This window comes from Erpetoichthys calabaricus, chromosome 3 (assembly GCF_900747795.2).
Source record: "Erpetoichthys calabaricus chromosome 3, fErpCal1.3, whole genome shotgun sequence".
NCBI classification, from domain to species: domain Eukaryota; kingdom Metazoa; phylum Chordata; class Cladistia; order Polypteriformes; family Polypteridae; genus Erpetoichthys; species Erpetoichthys calabaricus.
This window is the reverse complement of record NC_041396.2, coordinates 202,340,101-202,367,038: the sequence shown is the minus strand read 5'-3', so window position 1 is coordinate 202,367,038 and position 26,938 is coordinate 202,340,101. Positions and strand designations below refer to the sequence as shown.

Below are 26,938 nucleotides of genomic sequence, written 5' to 3'. Positions count from 1 at the left end.
AATCAAATGTTTCTCAGAAAAAATGTCAGGAGATACTGATTGCAAACGTGCTCATCAGTGTGTTCCTATCGTATGGCCCTGCACCTTCCCTCCATGGGTTGATTCTTCATTATTTATGCTCCCTGCATTCTTGAATCACCTGTTCCAGTAAAGAACACATCACATTACACACCTTTTCCACAGATTTTTTTAGTCGTAGACTTAGTTTACATAATCTTAGTGAGTTGGGGGCAGTCTATAGTCTGACATACCCAAAGATTGTAACATTCCACCTTATCAATTATTGACATATTTGCTAGGCTGCAGGCTTTGCGTTGACTGGGTGGGCTCTTCGAACTGTTGGATAGTCTGTACTTAAAATTTATTTCATTTTTTTTATGCAAAAATTCTTTTGGGGTTTATGCTTTTGGATGCTGCTGCTCCAGACGTTACTGCTGCCATGGAGATGAACGACTGTCTTAATGGTCGTGCTGCTCCTTGTTCTTCTGACTGTTCTGCAGTGTAAAAATCAGTGTCAATGGATATCTTACTATCTAAGAAAATCAGTGTGACATTTTGAGAACTGGAAGGGATTAAAGCCCCCTCAATCTCAGAACATTAATATGTCTTGTTTGATTAGAAGAGCTATTAATGATAAACATGCACACTCACACAGGCAGTGTTTATAGGCTCACACATGTAATGTTTACTCACACCTGCAATGTTTATTGTGTCTGCTAGTTCAGAAAAAATAATTGGGAGTAATTAAAAATATATGAATACAAATTAAGCAAAAATGAGAAACAGGTGCTTAAAGACTAAAAGCTGTGACAACAGGCCTCTTTCTGAATTGCAAAGGAACTACAAATGGCACTACAGTATTACTAATTTCAGAGATTGCACACATTTAGCTGGAGTGAACCATCTGTTCAAATAATAAACTTGACGTCAAATTTAAGAAACGGACTTAATCAAAATTCTGCACCCACTGGAGCCTTTCTAAAGAAGTAATGGTCACTGTAGAAATGGATGCCTAATGCAGTTATTCATACTCATTTGGAAATACTGCTTATTCTTAATTTTCAAAGCAACGTGATAAACATTGTCTATATTGGTTAGCCTCATTGCCAATTTCTTCTGAACTTTTCCACAGTTTCTTATGCTGCAGCACTTCTGATGAGACTCTTTGTCGTGTTGTCCACAAAATGCTGCTTTTTTCTTAACACATTTTCACATTTGGCAAGAAATAAACTGTACTATAATCATTTCACCATGGCCTTTGATTATGACCTCATTCCTTGGGCAACAATTGTTATTTTTATGACTGACATAAGCCTCCTTCAGCTCAGTAATTCTAGATTGACTGTTACCACTTGTGTTGCATGGCAGCCATTCATCCCCACAAGAGATGCTTCTAGGCTTAAAGGATACGTTTGGTATTTTTCAAGTCATTGTTATTTTTTAAAAGTTAGTTTTTCACAAACACAGTATACAGTATATACATTTGCTACATGAAACTGTGCTCTAAAGTCAAGCGTTTTCTATAAATTAAAAAAATATATCTTGCCTGCACTGGTGTTTTATGCTAGTCATGGGGTACAACTGGTAAAAAACCTAAAAACTTACTGAATACGTTCATTTTTCAAGTTGAGCACTAATCCGTATCCTGAAATTAAACACACATTATAAAATAGCCTATACATGTCACTTTCTAACCAAAAAAAAAAAAACTAAAGCACAGATATTATGAGATTCAGTCACTTTAAAAGAAGACTGTACATCAGGGTTTGTCTTACTCGGCAACAACCTTTCAACCACATTGACGTGGTTTCTTAAGACAGACAGACAAACAGATAGTGGAAAATGTGGCTTTTTATAGAAACTTTTTAAAAAATACATAAATTGATAAATAAATGTGTATACACAAACACTATGGTGTGAACACACACCACTATGACTAAAATAGAAAATTTAAAAAGAAAAAAAATGTCTGACTTATCAGTCACAGTCATGTGCTGTTGGTATAAGGAGCCTCAGTAGCATCTCTTGACACACATCCGCTGAATAATATCATTGGCTGAAAGTACTCAGTGTGCCAGAGAGAGGGTGAGCAGCATTGTTCATAATGACACTCAGTTTTTTTTTTTTGTTTGTTTTTTTTTTAAATTCCTTTGTTACTACCTTCAGGGGGTCCAGAGTGTGTTCTCTAACTGAGCGTGCCCTTTAAATTAGCATGTTATTTCAATGGGCCCCAGCACACCACAGCGTAGAATATTGCACTGGCCATCATTGAGTTATAGAAGATGTGAAGGATATCATTTCCCCACTAAGGAAACAGGCTGCTCTGCTCATTCTTATAAAGTTCCTCTGTGTTCTTAGACCAATCCAACCTGTCATTGATGTGGACCCCCAACTTGGACAGACTCACAAAGGGAGACAGAATGAAGAAAAAAAGGAAGCAGAGTATTTCACTGTTTTGCTGATTAAATCACTTATGTGCCCTCTGTACCCATCCAAACCTTTTCCATCGTAACAATATTGGAAAATAAAGTCAGTTTCTAAATACAAAGGAGGCTGAGAAATGAGTGCACTTACTTCAAGTAGGACCCATTAATACAATGGATTATTCACAGGCTGTTCAAACCATTCTATGTGCAGCTTTCAGTTAATTTAAAATACTGCTGCAAAAGTAGAAAATCCAAAACATAACTCCTGTTCTCAAGTCTTTACACTAGTTTCCAGTTAATCTTAGGGCTAATTTCAAAATCCTCCTTCTTACTATACATATAAAGCTTTATATGGAGTAGTCACTGCTTACCTATCAGAGGAATTCATTGCATGTAAACCAGAACATGCAGTATAATCTTAAGATCTTAGCCTACTAAAGTTTCCAACAATAAAACAATACTGAGAATTGTAAGATTTCAGCTACAGGACCCTAAAGCTGGTGAATAATCTGCCCGCTTGTGTTAGAGATGCCCCTTCAATCTCAGGTTGTATGTACAGTATAGGCTGAAGATTCATTACTTCGTTACTTTATCATTTCCTGAGTAGAGCTGCTGATTAGCTGGTCAAATCTGTTTGTTAGTCATCTGTACAAAAATATGAGTAATACAATAATAAGTAATTGTTCCTAACCAACTATATTCTCTTTCTCTTCATGGTATCTTATTGTGACATTTGGTCTACTGCTCAATCTCTGAGCTGTTTTTCCTGCCCATGGGAAAAGCACACGAGATACTGAGAGCCTTGGAATCAAAGGATGAAATGATTCTGTCATCATATTAGACTGCCCAGCACAAACCTATACTGTAAAATGCCCAGGAGTGGGAGGGTGGCCAGTTAGACACACACAGACACAGCAATTGTACAAACACAATCCTTAAAAATATAAGAAGGCTTAGTAAGCTTGAACAGCCATTAAAGAATCCCGGCAGAAACAGCGACAACACAAGAACTAAAATGAGTGCTTACATTTTAAGTCACTTCTGCTCATAAAACAGGAGCCAGCTTATTAAACATTCACAGTAAAGTGACAGAGTACAGTCAAAGTAACTTAACACAAAGACATAATCTAAATTCCAAAAATGCTGTAACTACATTCCACATGTTGTTAAGTCAGGTATATAAAGAAAAAGAAAACACAAATGAACTGCCACAAACCATATTCTGCTATGCACAGTAAACATAATGATGGACAGAACCAACACACTATCTGCTAAACGGAATATCCTCTTTCAGAAATCTCCAGTCCTTTGGCTTTCAGGCCCTCTCCGGTTACATTTCTTGCATAACATTAACTTTCATCACTAGATACATAATAAAACACATTGGAAACATTATTCATCTTTCTGTTTTCTGAAGCTACTATTCCAATATATGGTCAACGTTGTGGACAGAAAGAAGGGACCAACAGTGGATGACATGCCAGTCCATCACAGGGCACAACTGCCTACACTTCTTTAGACCAATGTATAGCTACAAATCAAAACTATGCATCTTTAGAAAGCAGGAGGACAAATGCAGTGCCCAGAGAAAAAAGTAATATATACACACTAGGGGGCCCTGCCCCCTGCTCGCTTCGCTCGCCCACCCCCAGGTTTGGTTTACTGGATATACAATTTAAAGAGATTGTTATTTTCATGGGAATTGTTACATATGCATTATTTTCACTTTTACTTTAAAACTTTTGTAAGAACAATACTTGTCCTTTATTTCTGGCCCCAGACGTGGTTAAATCTCTTTCTCGCAGGACATATAATGATGCTCGCGTTGTGAAGGGCGGGCGGCTGAACGCAACTAAGGAGATGCTGTCGGATCAGCTGCTGTCTTTTTGCTGCTGCTGGCGAGCTGCATGTTCTGTTTGTCGCATTGCGCATCGATCATTTAAAAGCCTGTACAGAAGCTGTCCTTTTGCCACTTCGTGGCTCTGCCACTTGCATTGTGAGGGGGGCGGGGGGCTGAACACATACTAAGGAGAAGCAGTCGGGTCATCTGCTGGCTTGTTGCTGCTGCTGCTGCTGGCAAGCTGCGTGTTCTGCTTGTCGCACTGCGCGTTGATCATTTAAAAGCCTGTACAGCAGTTGTCCTTTTGCCACTTCGCATCTTTGCCGCTCATGTTGTGAAGGGGGGCGGGGGGGGGGGGAGCTTAACACACACTAAGGAGAAGTGGTCAGATCATCTGCTGGTTTGCTGTTTGCTGGCAAGCTGCGTGTTCTGCTTGTCGTGCTGTGTGTCAATCATTTCAAAGCCTGTACAGCTGCTGTCCATTTGCCCTCTTCGTGTCTCTGCCGCTCGCGTTGTGAACTGGCTGAGAGGGGCTGAACGTATGCTATGAAGAAGCAGTCGGATCATCTGCTGGCTTGCTGCTGCTAGCGAGCTGCATGCTCTGCTTGTCGTTGTTTTAAGAGCTGGGAGCACATGAAGTGTGTCTGCCAAAAGCATTCCAACAACTACTAGGTTAGATGTCCGTGAACTTGTTTTAAATGTTCACTCACTGCCTTGTCTCGCGTGACATTAAAGTGTCTCTCGTGGGAAGTCAAATTGTCTTCCGAGAAGATCACGTCTCATCTCCGTAGTCTCCCTTCCAAGATTTTTTTTTTTTTTATAATAGAGAGATATGAGAACACTTAAACTAATTACAGACAGAACGCGGGTCGGGAACTGAGCCTGGGCCTGTGGAGTTGTCATATAACTCAACTACAAGAGAAACAACATAAGTATATTGGGAAGTGCATGTCAATAACCTGGCAGCAGTTAAATGTGCAAAAGAGTTTAGTAATATTAACAATTGATGGATAGCATGGGGTGGCGCAGTGGTAGTGCTGCTGCCTCACAGTTAGGAGACCCGGGTTCGCTTCCCGGGTCCTCCCTGCGTGGAGTTTGCATGTTCTCCCTGTGTCTGTGTGGGTTTCCTCCGGGTACTCCAGTTTCCTCCCAAGGTCCAAAGACATACAGGTTAGGTGCATTGGTGATTCTAAATTGTCCTTAGTGTGTGCTTGGTGTGTGTGTGTGTGCGCCCTGCGGTTGGCTGGTGTCCTGCCCAGGGTTTGTTTCCTGCCTTGCACCTGTGTTGGCTGGGATTGGCTCCAGCAGACCCCCGTGACCCTGTAGTTAGGATATAGTAGGTTGGATAATGGATAGATAGATAGATAGATAGATAGATAGATAGATACTTTATTAATCCCAATGGGATGGATAGCACAGCACAGTCAACATCATAATTAATATTATTAAATGGCATTTAAATTTAAAAAGGTCATCCTTTTACTTGCAGTAAGACTATTTAGGTGGAGCCATAAAGTATCAATGCCGTTACTACACTATTGGCATGCAGACTTATTTTGCTAAACTGGAAGAATCCTACCTCTCCTCTTTTAAGTCAGTGGGTAACTGATGTTTTATATTATTTGATATTAGAAAAAATCAAATTCTCACTTAGAGGATCTGTGCAGAAATTTTTCAAAACCTGGCAGGATCTAATCAATAATATTTTAGAATAAGCTCTTAAAGCACTGAGGAAGTAGATTCTCTTCCCATTTCTTTTTCTTCTCCATTTATCTTTATCTGCCTATTAAACTCATACATTTATTTATTTTTACTAGCTTTAAGTTTTACTCCGATGGCCATGCTCTCTTTCTCAGGGGTGGGGGTTGATTTGTTTTCAATCCTATTTTTTGTAAAAATTGATCTATTTGTATGGAATGATTACAATAAAATCAATAAAAGAGCTTGGTAATATTAACAACTGATGGATAGCACAGCGCAGTCAACATCATAATCTATCTATTATAAAAAGAAATCATGTCCTGAAAAGCAAAAGCAAGGCTACGATACGTGATCTTCTCGGAAGACATTTTAAAGACCCGCAAGACCAAAGAGACTTGCCACGGTGCGTCTCGCGGGGAACCATAAACATGAGAAATTGTGCCAAGAGATTGACCCAGGACCGTCTCGTGATGACATAGAACATGAGATTCTTGCAAGACACGCCCTACTTACAATCTATCAAATCGGACAATAGGCAGCAAAACATTAAGTCTTGTGAAGGATTTGAGCACACACAGATCCAGGGCTGAAAGTGCACATAAAGTGTATAAGGACAGTACGTTTTAAATTAAATGTTGACATCTAAGCGAAGAAGAAAGCAGCGTGGAGAAAAGAGACTCAAATGCGTTGGAGAGAAAAAAGAGCAAAAAAGAATAATCGAGGTGCAAATTCAGAAAATAAGGAAAGTAATTATCAGCCTGGAACAAGTGGAATTGAAAAAAAGCACATCCAATCCAGCTCAGAATTAAAAGACAATGAGTAAGAGACAAAGCAGAACTTCATAAAGACGTTTACAAAGAGCAGGTTAAAGACTACAAAACCAGGGAAATTAGAAAGGCTCAAAAAAAAAAAAAAAAAAACCTTGGCGCTATACACATGTGGAGAAAGTTAAAGGATATGAAAGTAGGAAAATTAGAAAATATAAAAAAAGAAAGTAAAGATTGCAGTGGCGCAAACAAACAAACTGCCTCATTTAACTATGCACCAGTCTAACTTTGGTTTTGCACAATAATTACAACACTATTGCACCTTAACACTTAATTCTACTTTATTCACATAATTTTACTTATTTATTATGTTCTACTATACTGTTATCTTTCAATCTATGACTTTTTGTTAATTGAATTGATATTCTTCTAACTTTGCACAGTTTTTAATAAGCGGATCAGGATGCATTTCACTGCGTGTTGTCCTGTATAAACTATACATGTGACAAATAAAGAATCTTGAGAATTTCAAAAACGGAGTTTACCGCACATGCATTTATTGGTTACTTTGTTAGTGTATATATATTTATCTGTCTGCTTATTTAAAAAGCTAAATTTAGCCCAGGAGTCAAAAACGTTCTGTCTAGCCCTTGTACAAAAACCTAGACAAAAGCTGGGGTATTACCTTGGTAACCCCATGTACTTTTGGAACTGTGACAGGAAAATAGCACGACTTTACAGACAGGAGTCCAATGCAGAACTTTACTTACTTTTTTACTTTGTAAAAAAAATTATTAACTGCTGATGATGTAGATCGTTTTGTCTGTGCTGAAATTCCAAACAGAGAAACCTATCCTGACATCATTAAAAAGATTCAGCATATTGGGACTCGCAAGATTACAAAAATTGTTTTTACAGAAGTTCTGAATTAAAAGGAAAACCAAACACAGGGGTTGGCGAGCGAAGCCCCCTAGTTATTAATATTATTAAAAGGTTTTTTTGTCATCCTTTTACTTGCAGTAAGACTATTTAGGTAGAGCCATAAAGTATCAATGCAACCACTGAATTTTTAGTTTTAGGAAAAAACTAAAAGAAGGTTGAAAATTTCACTATAGTATACTTTATATTAATCTTAAAAAAAGACAACACAAATAATATTATTTCCTTTAATTTGTAGTTGGTATACTTAATAACAAATATATGTTTGTAATGAATTGTGATGAAATTTTACATTGTAATTATTTATATGCAGGATGAACATATTAATATTAACATATTAATGGGCATGGCAACATTTAAAACTTGTACTGTCATTGGTGTTTGACTGTATTTATTTTAAGTTCATTTCTATACCCTGCAATTATACAATTTAATACAGCAAGTACGCAAAGTGACAAAAACACATACAAATATGTTAATATCAACAGCCTAATAAGGAGCTGAGCTACTCTGTCTTCACAAACTTCTTAATTACTCATTGGAATGCAGTCATACAAGTCCTGAACTGGGTGTAGCTGGTTGTTGCACTAGTCTTCATAAAAAAAAACCCTCCAGATATTTGAGCAGTGACAGAGGTGGAAATCAACTCCACACTCTACACTCCAAAAGCTCTCATAAAAGTCCAATGATGTTTAGATCTAGTGATTGGGGAGGCCATGGCAGGCAGCTGCGCTCATTCTGGTGTTCATGTCTCTATGTATCTGGTGTGTCTGTCTCTATGAGAGTATTATCAAACTGGAATACGGGAAATCATGAGGGAAATGTGTTTGCACCATAGGGGGCACCTGGTTCTATAAAACAACCTCATATTCCTTGGCTGAGAAGACCAGGAAGAGCAATGCACATCCAAAGCATTATAGATCCCCTCTATGTTTGGCATATGGCAGCAGATATTCTTTGTCCTTCTCCAAACATAAATAGATTCTAATCAGGACAAAAAGGGTGAAAGGTTACACATGAGACCAATCCTACCATTTCCCATTGTTCCAGGGTTCAGGTTGTGTGCTTCTTACACCAGATTGTGTTTGTGCATTGGACTCTGATACTGTACATGCAGTTTCCAAATGCTCTGACATAAATTCAAACTTTATGAAGCTCACAGCATGCAGTATTTGTAGAGAAGTGGTCAAAGAATTGGCGTGTGCCAACAATCCTGTGAATTGCTCATCTATCCCTGTCAGTCAGCTTCAACTTTGCTGATGCAGTTTGTGCATATTTGGCATGGGTCAACAGATTTTCCAGAAATTCTTTCAGTCTCAAAACATTCTGACAAAAATGCCAGGTGTACCCATGTTATCCAGGAGACACTCTGTAAAATTATTTTGAAGTAAGATCAGTACTTTCTAAGATACAACCAATTTTGTGAGGAAAGTGTCAATTGTGACACTGTTTTATTTTTTCATCAATTTCACAAGGCCACATCTCAAGAACTAAACCACCTAGGAGGCTCAAAACTTTCACACTGGTACCTTTGTAGGTATAGTTTATAACAAAATCAAAATGTTTGGTCCAAATGACACCACTTGGTAAAAGCAGATCTTCTAAAATGGAAAAAATAATATTTTGTATCTTTGGCTTTGCCATGTTTAGATTTTCAGAAAACATACTTGTAACTGACACAGCCTGCTGAATTTTTTTCCATGTCTGGATACATACATAGGACTTTTCAAAAGGTTATAAACAAATAAACTGCATCAGGGTTTGACCAGCAGACCTCTCAAATGTGAAAAAAATATTTTGGGTCTGATTTTCAGACCAGCTTAATGCGCTGTGGGAATGCCCAGACATTTAAAAAAAAAATGTTCCCGTATCTTACACGGTCCCTTCTTTCTCAAAAAACAAGTCTTACTTTTCTTATGTGAATCTTTCATTTTTACTTTCCATTCTAAACATGGGTTAAATTCAACATTTGTCAGTAATGATAATCATCAAGTTTTTCATCATTAACTTGGGTATTGGGTTAGTGAAAAAAAAAGAAAATCACCAAAGGCACATTAAGTACAACATGTGAATAACAGCTGCTTGATTTATCCTTAAATATAACACTAGTTATAATGAAATGTAAACATAATAATTCTAATAATAATTCTTTGCATTTATATAGCGCTTTTCTCACTTCTCAAAGCGCTCAGCAATTGCAGGTTAAGGACCTTGCTCAAGGGCCCAACAGAGCAGAGTCCCTATTGGCATTTATGGGATTCGAACCAGCAACCTTCCGACTGCCAGTGCAGATCCCTAGCCTCAGAGCCATTTTGGTATTGCAGCTGCAGGAATGTGACCCATTTCATTTCTGTTTAAATGAAAGTGCAGAGTGTAGGGCATCTTTGTCTTTGAAATTAAGGTAGTACTGCCTCCCATTGACTATTGTAGGTGCACTAAGAAGTGTAATGACACACTGTAATCGCACCTAACAAATATTGTCTTAGGTGGTCAATAGAAAAATTGTGCAGGATAGTTTGGATGCTGAAAATGAAATCCAAAATGTTTTTTTGGATTTGAGAGGTTTGCTGTTCACACCCTGATAAAATTACTTTTACGTTTTTTGCTTTTTCAGAAAGCCAATATATGCATATGAATAAGGAAAAAAATCAATACTCTGTGTTGGTTACAAATATGTGTTTCTTAGGCCTAAACAAGCCAAACACTCAAATTAAATTGTGGTCAACTTTAAGGGTCTGCTTTGACCATGCAGGGTCATTTGGACCAAATGTTTTAATTTCGAAACATACTATGCCAACTAATGTCTCAGTGTGCAAAGTCTGAGCCTCCTTGGTGGCTTAGTTCTCGAGCCTGTGGAATGGTGAAATTTGATGAAAAAAATTAGGTTGAATAAAATCGACACCCCCTTCCCCTCAGTAAACTGGTTGTATCTTTGAAAGTATTGATCTTACATCAAAAAAAATTTACAAGGTGTGTCCTGACTAACATGGGTACATCTAGTAATTTTTCAAGTCCGAAGTAAATGGGCCATTGGTTGATTTGACTTGTAATGACCCGCACATTATTTTTGAGACTGTTTGATGCAAAAAATACTCTTGCATTTTTCTGATCTGCAGTTTAAGCACCGACTATATGGCCTCTTTGGAATTCTGTTGGTTGCCTAATGTTCCTTCGAAAACTCAGATATTCAAGTGATAACTCTGACCTCTTTTATAGCTGACACATACTGCTAACTGGCAATCAACCTAACATGACTGACCTTTGCTTCTGTATTTATAAATGTGATTTAGATGCATCTAAGTTTAACTCTTTTTTCATGCAATGTTTCCATTATTTTGTCTGCCCTTACAGGCTTACTTTATGTTGTGAACTGAGCACTTTCATATCACCAGACTTAAAAAAAATAAAAAATTTTAACTTAATACTGTACCACTCTTCAGCTGGATATGTACAGGATACCAATGAGAATTTTCTTCACAATGTAATTAAAAACTTGACAACACAAATATTAAATCCTGTTGAGAATGCCAAGATGACATGTTTATTTATGATTCCAGGTGGCTTCATAATAACCATAATCTCTGTAGTGAATTTTCTTCATTGGCAGTATCTTTTTACATTGGCTTATAAAGTTCAGGATGTGTTAGTTATAAATTCATTTTCACTTGTGCTTTGAACCTTGAGCCAGAGCCTCAAGGTTTGCAGGTGCTCCCCACACATTCCCAAAAATAGTTTTTTCTGCTTTTAAGGATTCCTCTAGGTCCAGTTCCCTCCCAGACAAGACAACCTGTTTCACAGCTCTGACGACTGTGGCCGGTCCTTTAATATACTCACTAAGCCACTTCTCAGCTGCTTCTAAGGATCCACTCTGATCAGACGGCGTTATTACAGCATCAGCTAACCCTATGGCTAGTCCATATTCTGGATCCACTTTTCGAGCACTGCTTAAAAGTATCAGGGCGTTTCTGCCTCCAATTATACGAATCAGCCTAGAGGCACCACCCCAACCTGGAACTAAGCCCATGTGTTTATGAACAAATCGAATCTCACTTTGTGGCATCATTAACCTAAAAAAGAACAAATGATAATCATGTCAGTAAAATGTATGAACAAGGTTTACTTTCATGCTGCACATATAAACAGAGGCAAGTGCTGGTTCAACAACAACTACCTGTCCAAGTTTCAGTGGTGTAATACTTATTAACCAAAAAAGTTAAAAGCACTAAATTAAAAACCATTTCATCATAGTTGAGAGGAATTGAATTAAGTGTTACATGCACAATATACAAGGTGAGACACAAAAATAACCGGACTGGGCTTGGGGCTTTCCTGGAAAACTGTCTGGAGGTCAGCTGAACGTGAATCATTGATCTATATCCCCTTCTACACGCCCTCTCAAACCGCCGACCAGCTAGGTATATCCTGTGAATAGCCAAGTCGGTATTTGCACAACAATCGCTACACGAGTTGCCGCTATCAACATCAAATGTCTCGCAAAACTGAACAAAACAGCCACAGAAACAGTGTACGGTGATAACAGTTTGTCTCACACAAAAGTTTTTGAGTGGCACAAACGTTTCAAGGAAGGACAAGAAAATGTGAAAGGCGTTCAACGCTCAGGTCGAGAGGGGGTTGAGTGCTCCCACACACAATGCTTTTTCCGTAAAGCAGTTTTTGACTAACAAAAACATTCCTGTCCTTAATCATCCTCCTTATTTGCCCGATTTAGCTCCCTGTGATTTTTACTTTTTCCCGAAAATTAAAAGTGACCTGAAGGAAACACATTTTTCTTCAATGGATGAAGTAAAGACAGAAACGGCAAGCCTGTTGAAGAGCCTCAAGCCAGAAGACTTACAACACTGTTTCAATCAATGGAAGATACATATGGAGTGGTGTAGAGATTGGGAGGGGAAGTACTGTATATAGAAGGTGACAATGTTTAGAATGCTGTAATTCATCAATAAATATATTTTTTTTACCAATCCGGTTATTTTTGTGTCTCACCTCATATCAATATCGATATGAGAACACAACACAATATGTGACACATCATAGCAATATGCAACAACAAGACTAGATCAAATACTGCATAACACTTAATAAATAAATAATACGTGTGAGTGTTGTATGCATGACTGTGCCTTGCAATTGACTTTCACTCCATATAAGTTTGCCTTGTGCCAAAAGTAGCCTGGTCAGATTCCGGCTATCATGGTCCCATACTGGAAACAGTCGGCTGGAAAATGTATAGTGACCAACATTGCAATGTGAATAATTATGTTATGCAAGCAATGACAAAGTTAAAAATGGGGAGGGTTTTGTGTAATTTTAAGTGAGGCAGAGGAGTATGAAACCTTTTGATTGATTTAAGTAGCAGCTTTAGAGACGAAACTACCGATATGTTGAGTAAACCATACAAGTGAGAGAGATGTTTTGATTATATTGATTGCTACATTTCTGATCATAAAGGTTTACATGGCCTAAATGCATTGCAGAATCAGGGCAATATTCTTCCTGTGGTTTCCAAACAACTTGTTATATTTTGTGATTTAAGTGATGGTTAATATTCATAAGCTAAGCCATTATGTGGCAATTGTGGATTCTTTTGAACTACTCTTTCACAGATGAAAATTATTATTGACAAACTTAGACCTACCTTTTGCTCTGTTGATTTTGTTCCACCACAACTTTTATCAGATGTCCTTGGCTCACTATTGTTGGCAATTATTAATGGTTCTGTTTGCAAGGGTGTTGTACCCTCATTTTTTAAACATGCAGTGGTGCAACCTTGTCTTAAACAGGCAGAGCTAGCTCAAGGAGTATTAGCCATTTTTGCCTAATTTCTCAATTGCCATTTTTGGCTAAAATATTAGAAAGAATTATTTATGATCACGGGTGGCACAGTGGCGCAGTGGGTAGCGCTGCTGCCTCGCAGTTGGGAGACCTGGGGACCTGGGTTCGCTTCCCAGGTCCTCCCTGCGTGGAGTTTGCATGTTCTCCCCGTATCTGCGTGGGTTTCCTCCGGGTGCTCTGGTTTCCTCCCACAGTCCAAAGACATGCAGGTTAGGTGGATTGGCGATTCTAAATTGGCCCTAGTGTGTGCTCGGTGTGTGGGTGTGTTTGTGTGTGTCCTGCGGTGGGTTGGCACCCTGCCCGGGATTGGTTCCTGCCTTGTGCCGTGTGTTGGCTGGGATTGGCTCCAGCAGACCCCCGTGACCCTGTGTTTGGCTTCAGCGGGTTGGAAAATGGATGGATGGATTTATGATCACTTGATTGATCATCTTAACTCTAATAATTTATAATAAGATCTCTCTCGCTTTAGGCGTTATAATGGGGTTGAGAGTGCCTTCCTGAAAGCATTTAATGACAATTCTCTTATAACTGACTCAGGTGGGACAGCAGTCCTTGTCCTTCTAGATCTTTCAGTAGCTTTTGACATTATTGATCATGAAACCTTGATGTTGCGGCTTGATCATCTGGTGCTGCAAAGGGACTGTTCTTAACTGGTTTGGGTCATATCTCACTGGTAGACTTTTTCCGTGACTCTAAATTCCTCTTTATCGTCAAGTGTTCCTCTTGAATGTGGTGTTCCTCAAGGATACATTTTGAGTTTTTATTTTATTTTCTATAGATCTTCATCCTATAGGAACTATCTTTAGGAAATTTACTGTTACTTTTCATTGTTGTGCTGATGACACGCAGGTTCATATTCCTGTCTGCAACTCTGCAATGAATTGGTTGTACAATTGTCTTGATGAACGGAGATCCTCGATGGCTAACAAATTTTTTTATCTCAATCATAATAAAATGGAAGTGCTGATAGTTGGTCCAGCAACCAAAACTCAAATTAGTTTTGAACATCTTGGCACTTTCATGCAGTTTTGTAAATCTCAAGTTTGGAATGTTGGGGTTATTTTTGACAGTAACCTATCTTTTGAGAAAGAGATTAGTTCTGTGATCAAGAGTTGCTTTTTCCAGCTTTGTCTTTTAACCAAGGTTAAGCCTTTTTATTCTCCTAGGGATCTTGAGAAAGTTACTCAAACTTAATTTTTTTCTTGGCCTGATTACTGCACCTCTTTTTTCTGAGATCAGCAGGTGTGCAGGCTGTAAGCGATTCAGAATGCTGCTGTTCGTTTTTTGGTTAGTGCAAGAAAGTTTGCCTCTGTAACTCCAATTTTAGCCTCTTTACATTGGCTGCCTGTTAGTTTCAGAATCGATTTTAAAATTTTGCTGCTAATTTTTAAATCAATACAAGGATATGCTCCTGCCTATTCATCTGAATTGTGTGCTCCACACCAGCCAACCAGATAGATTACAGTTGAAGTCAGAAGTTTGCATACACTTAAGATTAATTCTTTATAACCCCTCCAAACTATACATTTGGCATATCAATTAAGATATCTACTTTGTGCAAGACAAAAGAAAAGTATTTTTTTCTAACAGTGTTCATAGACAGAGTATTTCACTTTTTAATGACTATATCAGAATTCCAGTGGGTCACAAGTTTACATACACTTTGTTAACTGTACCTTTAAACAGCTTGGAAAATTGCAGAAAATGATGTCAAGCCTTTAGGCAATTAGACAATTAGCTTCTGATAGCCAATTAGCCTAACTGGAGTGAACATGTGGATGTATGTTAAAGCCTACCATCAAAGTCACTGCCTCTTTGCTTGACATAATGGGAAAAGCAAAAGAAATCAGCCAAGACCGAAAGAAAAAAAAATGTGGACCTCCACAAGTCTGGTTCATTCTTGGGAACAATTTCCAAATGCCTGAAGATTCCACTTTCATTGTATAAACAATAATACACAAGAATAAACACCATGGGACCACACTGCATTATACCGCTGAGGAAGGAGATACATACATTATATTCTGTTTCTTAGAGAAGAATGTACTTTGGCATGAAAAGTGCAAATCAATCCCAGAAGAGGACCCAGGACCTTGTGAAGATGGTGAAGGAAACAGGTAGACAAGTATCTATATCCACAGTAAAACAAATCCTATATCGACATACGTAACCTGAAAGGCTGCTCAGCCAGGAAGAAGCCACTGAGCGAAAGCCGCCATAAAAATTCCAGACTGCACTTTGCAATGGCACATGGGGACAATGATCATACCTTCTGAAGAAATGTCCTCTGGTCTGAAGAATCCAAGATCAAACTGCTTGGCCATAATGATAATCACTACGTTTGGAGGAAAAACGGTCAAGTTTGCAAGCCAAAGGACACCATCCCTACCGTCAAGCATGTGAATGGGACCATCATGTTGTGGGCGTGCTTTGCTGCAAGATGGACTGATGCACTTCAACAAAACAGATGGCATCATGAGTTCAACAAGGAACTTGAAGCTCAGTCACAAATGGGTCTTCGAAATGGATAATGACCCCAAGCATTCCTCCAAAGTTGTGGCAAAATGTCTTAAACACAACAACATCAAGGTATTGAAGTGGCCATCACAAAGCTCTGACCTTAATGCAATTGAAAATTTGTAGGCAGAACTGAAAAAGCATGTGTGAGCAAGGAGGCCTATGAACCTGCCCCAGTCATACTAGTTCTGTCTGGAGGAATGGGCCAAAATTCCAGCAGCTTATGGTGAGAAGATCGTATAAGGCTACCCAAAACATTTGGCTCAAGTTAAACAATTTTAAGGCAATGCTGCCAAATATTAACAAAGTCTATGTAAACTTGCGACCCATTGGATTTATGATATAGTCAATAAAAAGTGAAACACACTGTTGTCTGTTAACACTGTTGAAAAAAATTACTTTTGCCCTGAACAAAGCAATTTGTTAGTATAAAATCTGGGGAAGGGTTTTAGAGTGAGTTTTAAAGAATTCACCTTATTTGAATGTAAACTTCTGACTTCAGTTGTAGGTCTACCGGTCACCTGTTTCTTGTGGTCCCTCATACTAAGTGTAAAACTAAGAGGGGAGTTTTTACAGTAGCTGCACTTGGTTCTCTGCCTTACTACATTAAGGATGCACCTTCAATTGATGAATTTAAAACTACTGAAGGCTCATTTTTATTGTTTAGCTATGTTTTAATCTGTTTTTTCATGTAACAAAAGTGGAACTGCTTCATACTGGGTAAGCTGTTCATAAAACTTTTTGAGCTGAGGAAGGGAGGGTTGTTCAATATTTAGTACGAGTTAGTTTAACTTACTTTTAAACAACATTTAAAAAGTTATGATCTATAAGCTCAATAAAACTTAAATAAGGATCAGAGCCATTAAGTGATAGTGCCCTCTGGCAGCCCTAAAAATTGCTATATCCTTTAAGCCTTTCTATAGCTCTTAAAAGGACAGATATCTTTCAGGTAGCCTCAGTAAAAAGGGACACAAAGTCACACTCTTTCCACTCAGGGACCATGTACTGCCACCTTCTGGGCTGTGAGGTAATGATCAGCCTTCTGCCTGTACTCCACCTTTAAAAGGGCAATATGATTCCACTCCTGATGAGGAAGCATCTCCTGTCATCTATAGCAGTGGTACCCAACCTTTTTGACAGCAAGGACCACTTTATTAGATGCAAATTTTTCCACGGACCAGTCAGGGGGTTGGTTGGGGGGGGGGGGGGGGGCAGTTTTATACACAATTTACATAACATTTCTATTATTATTAAAGTTATTAAGCAGTTCGCATACGTTTGCAATCTGAGATTTTTCTTCTTTTTTTGCATATAACAAAGACATGCTTTACATTTGCCAGTCCAACAGATTGCACATCACAAACATTAACACTGCAATCTTTTTTTCGTGTCTGCCGTTTCTATAGGAGGGTGACAATGAGTTAAATTCCAATGGATGTTTTTCAAATGTTGACAAGCAATAAGCAAAAGGAATCAATGAAAACCACAGACAACAAAAACAGCAAAAAAAAAAAAAAAAAAAAACAGTACGAGGAAAGTTCAAAGAAAGAGATTTTTTTACATTGTTTCTGTTTGGGGATTGTTGTGCAAACGTGCACAACTGAGCTGCGACCACAGATCTAACTGCTCTGTGGATGATTCGTTCAAGCATTTCAAGGTCACTTCGTTGTAATGAAAGCATCTGTTGAATGTACTTCGTAGTAACGTGATTTCTATAGACTCATGTCATATGGGGAAACTGTCAGGACCATAAAAATACTTTGCTGTAATAGTCTCTCACCTCGGTCTCTCTCCTCTCTCTGCACCGCTGCAAAGCCCCGCCCGCCAAGCGTTCTGAAAAGTCTGAGTGAGTCGCCATTGCCGGCAGTTCTCTCGCGGCCCGGCTGTCAGACGGCTGCGGACCGGTAGTGGGCCGCGGACCGGGGGTTGGGGACCCCTGATCTATAGGACAGAAAGTATTCCACCTGGCCTTCCTTGACCTGAGGGGAGCCAGGCATCCCTGGTACCTGTTGGGCACATTAACCTCCATGGTCCTAGGGGAATAATGTATGGCACTTTGGGCACTGGAAATATGCTATATAAATAAAATGTTTTATCTTTTTTCCAGGTCTCAGTTTCTCTCATTCACTCTCTCTGCCTTCCTGGGCCCCGTTCTGTGATGTGATACCCTCCTCTTCATGGTAACCTCTTGCCCACTGGGCAAACCATCAAGATTTCCACAGAACAGCTGACTGGTATGAACTGAGCACAGTTTGAATTAATTTTCAGACCAAACTTTATTAGACATTTCATTTCAGGACTGCAACCTGGTACATCATAAAGCACCTTGAATGAGAAAAGTGGATCAAAATATAATTAATAGTGTGAAGCAGTTTCATTCAGTAATGAAATTAAAAATCTTTTGATACAAGCTCCAAACAAAATAATCAGACTTACATTAATATTACAGTAACTTTAAACAATATCCCATGTACCAATTTGACAGCCAGATTTACAAAGAATGAGGTTATTTTGACTGTAAATCAAGTATTTTTATAGTGTTGGTCAACTTTCTATGCTGAAAATGTCATAATTCATCAGTACATTGGATTTAGTTTTGTAGTGGAATTGATTGATTGATTAATTAATTAAAAAAGCAAACTAGTCTAATTTTATCTGGATATGGTGACATTTAATGAGATTTGAAGGAACCCTCCTAGTATCCAGTGCAGACTATGAATATGGTTTTACCTCTAAACTTTAAATCACTATCTCAATTACAAATAGATCTTTTATAGATAGTGACTTGCTTTATTACTTATTGGTTTAACAATGGCGTAATAACTGCATTTAGTTTGTTTTCAAAGCAAATGAGAAGATCAGAAGGGAAATGTTAAGAGATATGTTATTTATTTTTGCTCTTTAGTTTTTATTTATCCTTACCATTGGTCTCTTTGGACACAAGTCTATTAGAGCAGCTATAAAACTTAACTGCCTCTAAAACAGACTGCCTCTGAATTGTGATTTATTGTAGTTTCATTTGTACTTACTGAGCTGTTTGGAATTTTAAAGTTAAAGACACAGGTATTGGAACATCCTTGTTAGACTAGATATACAGATAATTCTTTATTTGTCCCAAGGAGAAATTTATGTTTTACAGAATTTATATCATAAACAATAACAGAGAGAACTACAAGCTTCTGTAATAGGTTGCTGCCTGCACTATTTAATACTTGTTAAAGTCTGTTTTTTTATTATCCAATTACTAAACTATACATAGTCATATTTGCCTGTTCAAAAAGATATATGATTTATTTATATATATACTAGGGGGCTCCGTCCCCTGCTCACTTCGCTCGCCAACCCCTGTGTTTGGTTAATCCATCCATCACCCAACCCGCTATATCCTAACACAGGGTCACGGGGGTCTGCTGGAGCCAATCCCAGCCAACACAGGGCGCAAGGCAGGAAATAAACCCCGGGCAGGGTGCTAGCCCATCGCAGGGCTCGCACACACACACCAAGCACACACTAGGGACAATTTAGAATCGTCAGTCCACCCAACCTGCATGTCTTTGGACTGTGGGAAGAAGCACCCGGAGGAAAGCCACGCAGACACGGGGAGAACATGCACACTCCACGCAGGGAGGACTATTGAAGTGAACCCAGGTCTCCTAACTGCGAGGCAGCAGCACTACACACTTTGCCACCGTGCCGCTGTTTGGTTAATCGGATATACAATTTTAAAAGCTTTCTTTTTCTTTGGAATTGTTTCAGTTTCATTAGTTGCACTTTTTACTTTAAAGGTTTATTAAAAACAATATTTGGAATTACCTTTTCTTCAAGATCGCATAGAATTTTGAATCCGTTTTTGGTGATACATTGTGACAACGCAACGTATAATCACCCGTGATTGAATATTGTTTCTGTTTCTCTAATAAATAATCCGATGTTTTCTAATGGTTGTCCCTGTGATTTGTTAATTGTCATAGCAAAAGCTATTCTCACGGTAAACTGTACACATTTTAATACGAATGGCATATTACGATCTCCTTTGGTGTCTAATGTTATTCGCGGAATATATATATCACCTTTCTTGTCGCCTGTTAAAATTTGCATCACTTCTCCATCATCATAAATATACACCTGACCGAATTGTGTATTCTTTGAAATTAAACTTGTGGTTGCTTTAACTGTTGTGGGACGACCTTGCTTTGTCCTGCTATTTTTTCAATTACACCTGGCTCTGATGATTAATTACCTTTTGTTTGCGCTAATGAGATCTTTACTATCTTTTTTTTTTGATACTGTAGTGACTGACATAATAAAGTGTCACAAAAGTTTTACTTGAACAATCGCCGACTTCGTAACCCCAAACACAACTGTCTAGCACCCTCTCCGACCCTTCCTCCCCCAGGTATCGCCTCCCCCTTACCGCATCAACCAGTACCCTGCTATCAGTCTTCCCGTGCTGTACTCTGCCCCCCTCAATCGGACCTATCAGTCACTTAAAACAAAAAAGGCTTCAACCTGCTGGCGAGCTGCCTGTTCTGCTTGTCGCATGTAGTTGTTTTAAGAGCTGGGAGAACATGATGCTTGTCTGCCAAAAGCAATCCAACAACTGCTTAGTTAGATGTCTGTGGACTTGTTTTAAATGATGGCTCACTGACTTATCTCGCGTGACATTGTAAAAACAATAATTGCCCTTTATTTCCGGCCTGGGCATGGTTAAATCTCTTTCTTGCAGGACGTATAACGCTGCTCCCGTTTATTAATTCTAATCTTTTAATTCTGAGCCCTACTGGACGTGCTTTGTTTTCAGTTCTACTTGTTCCGGGCTGATTATAACTTTCCTTATTTTCTAAATTTGCACCTAGATTATTGTTTTTCTTTTTAGCATTTTTTTCTCTCCACCACTTTTGGGTCTCTTTTCTCTGCGCTTTTCTTTCTTCTTCGTTTAGTTGTCAACGTTTCATTTCTACCCTATTCATTTCTTTTCTACCATATTGACCTTATACACTTTATATGCACTGAGAGCCATGGAGCTGTGTGTGCTGTGTGACTGCCTTTACACTACTGATTTTTTTTTTCTGCCCGTGGTCTTATCTTGCAAGTAGGGCGTGTCTTGCACCATGGCAAGTCTCTTTTTTCTCGCGGGTCTTTAAAATGTCTTCCGAGAGGATCACGTACCGTAGCCTTGCTTTTGCTTTGCTTTCCAGGATTTCCTTTTATAATAGAGATATATACAGTATATATATACTAACACATCTATATATATAATTCACTAAGCCGCCAGCGAGTAAGACACCCATGGCGCACGCAGGACGGAGCCACGCCCACCAACTCCAAGACCATTGGATACGACGACAACTCGTAGAGCCACGCCCACCAACTCGGACGCGACGACTCACAAAACACGGCGTCATTCATGTTCGTCTGTGCTACAGTCCACATGCATCTCTGAGCCACGATGACTTTTCGGTTCGTCTGTGCTACAGTCCACATGCATCTCTGAGCCACGATGACTTTTCGGTTACAACGTACGACCACGTCCACCATCGCAAACTGTTTTACACACTACATACAGCGATTCGCATCCCCGACAAACATGCGTCTTCTTAGATGGTCCTGCAGGAACACGGAAAATGTTTCCCCGCCCACCAACACTTCTTATTCCCCGGCCCGCGTCCACCCTCGCTCTCCAGGCATTCACACTGTCTGCTCATGTGCCCGGACGCAACAACTCACCAACCACCCCGTAAGTCGCTTTCGTCTGGGCTACAGTCCACATGCACCTCTGAACCACGTTGACTTTTCATTATTCTTTTCGGTTACGACACACGACCGCATCCACCATTGAAAACCATGGGAAATGAACAACGAAGCCCCACCCACAAACTCTAACCCTCCTTCCACGTGATAGGGAACGCATCTCAGAGCACCGCCCGCCAACTCAAAACGTCCTCCCACGTCCACCCTCGCTCTCGAGGCATGGCTTACTCATGTGCCCGCCCCCAACAGCTCACCAAACACATACTCACTCGCTTTGGTCTGTGCTACAGTCCATCCAGCTGTGAGCCACGTTGACTGTTCATTTGCCCTCCATGGCTACCGCTTCAAATGTATTTCATGGAAACAACACTTCTTTCAATGTTATACAAATTCCTGCATCCTGTAACTGTTTGTTTCTATCAGTCGGGTTTTTCTGGAAAAATGTCATTGACGAGACTGTTGCTCTCAAACTTCGCAACATGGCTGTTGGTTTTGTTTGCCAACATTGGGATAACTTCGACGACGTGGTGTCCGTTGTTGGTAGTCACAGAAGCATTGTTATACAGTCTGCTTAACAATACGCTAACTACATGAATATGTCCGGAGTCTAAGGTGGCGAGGCAGAAAATTGTGGCAATGTCCCAAATGCTTCCAGCTACTATCACTATTTACTTCCGAGACCGTCCTCATGCCTCTCCTCGAGTTTACAATCCGGCCCAACGTCTCTCCATATCCCTGCTCTTTAGCGGTCCTTTGGATTATGGGCATTACGAGGTTCTCATGCCTCTCAAATACACATGTGATAACCTTCTGGTGACATCTTTTGACGCTGTCAGTATGTGCACACAGGGTGCACACCCACGTGCTCGCCACACTAATGTGACATCACCTGTATCTGCCAAAACCAGTTTTCAGTCACAGACAATTGTATGTTGCTCTCTCCAGAGTTCCAGCTTTTCATTCACTTACTGTTGTATCCTCAAGCCCACCCCTTTTAGACAACTGTGTCTTTCCGGAAGTGTTTAGCCATCAATAAATAATTATGTCTGAGATTGAGCATTAACAGGTCTCTGATGCCCTTGGATGTCCCGTACTGCATGCGCGCTACACTGAATGGATCAACGTGTGTCTACTCAGCGCCAAGAGACGTGGGTAGGCCGTTGAACCCCATTCGTGCTGGAGACCGGGGCTTGCTATTGCTCCCCACGAACAAGGAATACCCAGTAAGTGCGGGTCATACGCTCGCACTGATTATGTCTCTGCCCTTTGTACACCCCCCCCCCCCCCCCCCCCCCACCCCGCTACTACCATGGTCCGGTGACTTGGTGGATTATATATAGAAAAGCACCCGGAACCGCAAAGAACAATGAAAAGACAACGTGGCTCAGAGGTGCACAGATGAAAGCGACTCAGGTTAGGAGTTGGGGGCGGGCACATGAGCAGGCACTGCATACTGAACGAAGATTGTATGTTGGTTTGTAGCGTGCATTATTGCAATGTTAATTTTCTTGGTGGTTTATTAAATTACAAATTTTGCAAATGTTCATTTTTTTCCCTGCGCTTAAAAATCATTAAAGAAGCAGCGTGATTATGTGGCGTATGCTACGCCGCGGGTTGGCTAGTTGTAAATAATTGTTATATATTGAAACACATATATTGTAATTTTTAAAACTTCACTTTCTTTGGTAAAAAATAAGTATTTAAGAAAACTAAATTCTTAAAATAAAACAAAGTTCCTAACTTTCAGATTTAAAAACTTACCCAAAAAGACATGGTTACTTCAGCTAACACTAAAATTCATCAATCCAACCAACCATTTTCTAAACTGAGTTTATCCTGAGTAGGGTTAACCTGGAAGCTGGAGCCTATCCCAGCAAGCATAGGTCATAAGTCAGGAACAGTCCCTGGATAGGGTGCTAGCCCATCACAGTGTGAATATTAATATCCATTTGAGCAAAAACATGTGAAGGACTACACAAGCAAAAACTGAAGGAACCACAGTACCCTCTTGTGTTAAGCACTATGCACTACAACTATGAACATCCTACTACTTGATAAATGACTTGCCTCCTTAAAACCAACACTGAAATATTCCTCTGGGCAGCTGTATGATTCTTGTTTACTTGTACATTAAATACTGACTTCCACTATATCTCTGGTCTGCAAGTACTACAGACACTGAATGTGTTATTCAATAATAACTCAGATCAATTTAAGTCATCCAGCAACCATATATTGAATTCTTTGTAAATAAGCCACAAAATGTGGCACTTTCCCAATTGTCTACATAATGAATGAAAATGATAAAAATCATTCATCAATGGTAGGCTTTTGTAAAAAAGAGTCAGTTCTTTTAGTAATGGCTGAAAAAAGCAGTACAAGAATTTGAGTGGCTGGATAAGTATGACAAAAACTGCTAACCCATATACTATAGACTTCAAATTAACATGCATATGTTCCATATAGACCTGGGTTCACTTGCCGGGTCCTCCCTGTGAGGAGTTTGCATGATCTCCCCGTGTCTGCATGGGTTTCCTCCGAGTACTCCAGTTTCCTCCCACAGTCCAAAGACATGCAGGTTAGGTGCATTGGCGATTCCAAATTGTCCCTAGTGTGTGCTTGGTGTGTGTGTGTGTGTGCCCTGCGGTGGGCCGGCGCCCTGCCCAGGGTTTGTTTCCTGCCTTGCGCCCTGTGTTGGCTGGGATTGGCTCCAGCAGACCCACGTGACCCTCTAGTTAGGATATAGCGTGTTGGATAATGGATGGATGGATGTTCCATATATTGAATTTACTCAGCAGCCAAGTAAAATAGAATGTATTTTTCTATAGGTTGCTGTATTTTAGCTTTATGCATTAAAAATGTAATAAGCAGGATGGGTACACATTAAGAGAAGAAACACAATTTATAATGGTAAAGCACCCTTTCATCCACTACTTTTTCCCTACCTCTTTACCCAATTCTAAAGCATTCCAAGTAAATGCTGGAAAGGCCTTTGTAGGTAAATATAAATGCATAACCCATAATATTAAACATTTAGATTTATTCTGAAAAATATTATGTAATCTTTCATAAATACATTTCCCAGATGTGATGAGTATTTATTTGTTTTAATATAACCAAACTTTGTCACTCACAAAAACTACTTTGCTCATTAAACCATACCTGAAGTCACAAGCCGTACAGAGTTCAGCTCCACCACCCAGTGCTTTCCCTTCTATTAGTGCCACACTGATTAGAGGCAATCTACACTGAGAACATGGATTTGAATGTGAACAAAAAATTATAGGTTATAAACATGTTTCAGCTTTAGAAATTAGGTATTTTAAGTATACATCTTTAGAAAGGTTTGCTTGCAAATTTAAATAAGTTATACAATGAATACAATAAATACATATAATAAAGTTTTCAGATATATATAGTAATTGCACACTGAAAACACATGGTGTGACTCAGTATGAATATGCAACCAAACAAAGTGGACTAACAAGGAATACTGAAATTTTGTACTGTTTTAGTTTAATACATAAACATATTCTTAATTAAAATAAAAATGTAAAAAAAACTTTCTTATTTGCATCTTCTGCCATAGGTAACAGAACTATTTACTTTTCAAATTATTCTAGGTCACATAATGCAAATTGAAAAGTAATTTTAAAAAACTGAAACATATCACCTAGGAGTCAGGCTTTCAGCCTTAATAGTATTCTACTTTTCATCCAAACTAAACAGAAGTCTGCACATAGTTCTTAAACAGAAAATGGAAAATTAGGAATGGCAAGTAAATTACCTCATGAGATTTGTCAAAGTGTTTTGCATGAACATACACATCTTCATGCCATCCTAAAAAAGTCAAAATTAAACATCATCATTCAACATTTTATACTTAAACATTTATCTAAAAAGCTACAAAATTTGAATATGTTAAATGACAATGAAAATGACCAAATTATTTATGTTTATTTTAATGTACCTGTATGTAATAGTACATATAGTAATACACATAGCAGCTTCAATCTTTGTGTAACACAGTATATTTTAAAGTATATACAAATGTGTTTATACTGTATATAAACAGTAAATTACAAATTCACAAATTAAAGAGTAATTTATTCATAAAGTAAGTCATTAGGCTAATAAAGTAACAGTAAGCCAGCACTAAGATGTAAAACTAAAGGACTGATATTTTAAGTTCAGCTTGACACTACTGTACAGCATCTTCTCAAAAAGGAAGCAGACAGCTTAATAGAGACAGTCATTACAGTACGCATTCTACAGACACTGGGGAAGAATGAGTTGGAGTTTCAGGACTTCTTAGCGAACATCCTATTAGACAACCTGTCCAACACAATCAACAATCTTCTGATTCAAAATTAACTTCCATATTTTTACCTTTAGTAACCTCTACCTGTAATCAGTCCTACACAAAATCATTTGATAAGCTGAGCAGTGTAACTTAGCAATATTTTGTGTAATGATGATTTTGAAATATGATTTATTAGCTATGAATGCACATACTGCTTAAATACGTTCTAGATTCACAAGACTAAATGCTGAACCAGTAAATCGGTAACAAGTCAAAATTCAACAGTATGTATTAATCTATATAAATACACATACACGTATAGTATAGTATAGTGTAAAAGCTGTGGTCAAAAGAATATTGTTAAGGGGGGCGGAATCATTTGTTGGAAGTACTAAATGTGTGCCTGGACTTTCCTCAGTGAAAATAGAAAGGCAAACAACTAAACAGACACCAGTCTGTGTGGAAAACATAATGATCGATGAGAAGGACCATCATGTCTGATTTAAAAAAAATAAATAAATAACATAGAGAACTCAATTGGCAGAGAGCAGCCAAAAAAACATTAGTAAAGAATAGCAACATTTCATCATTACTTTAAGAAATAGAGGTCTGTCAATCTAGAAAATGTTAAGAACTTTGAAAGTTTCTTCAAGGATTGCTTGGTTCAAGAAACACAATCAGTAAACATCAGACCAGTAGAAATCTGCCCTGTGGTCTGACTGAGTTCAAATTTGAGATGTTTGGTTCTAACCAGTTTGTCTTTGTGAGTCATAGACAATGTGAATGGTTGATGCCTGCATAAGTAGTTCCCACTGACATGGAGATGCTTTGCTGATGACAC

At 38.8% G+C, this 26,938-nt stretch overlaps 1 protein-coding gene across 2 annotated transcripts in view; it reads right to left on the bottom strand.

Moving 5' to 3' along the window:
• Window positions 1-7,886: 7,886 nt before the first annotated feature.
• Window positions 7,887-26,938, bottom strand: part of echdc1 (enoyl CoA hydratase domain containing 1) — a 31,860-nt gene continuing 12,808 nt past the window's right edge. For both annotated transcript variants that reach the window (XM_028797675.2, XM_051924549.1), the window contains exons 4-6: window positions 25,582-25,634; window positions 24,957-25,037; window positions 7,887-11,740 (exon numbers count right to left, since the gene is read on the bottom strand). In XM_028797675.2, coding sequence (XP_028653508.2) covers window positions 11,335-11,740; window positions 24,957-25,037; window positions 25,582-25,634 — 540 coding nt within the window. In that variant the 3' untranslated portion in view covers window positions 7,887-11,334. The remainder of the gene's footprint in view (window positions 11,741-24,956; window positions 25,038-25,581; window positions 25,635-26,938) is intronic.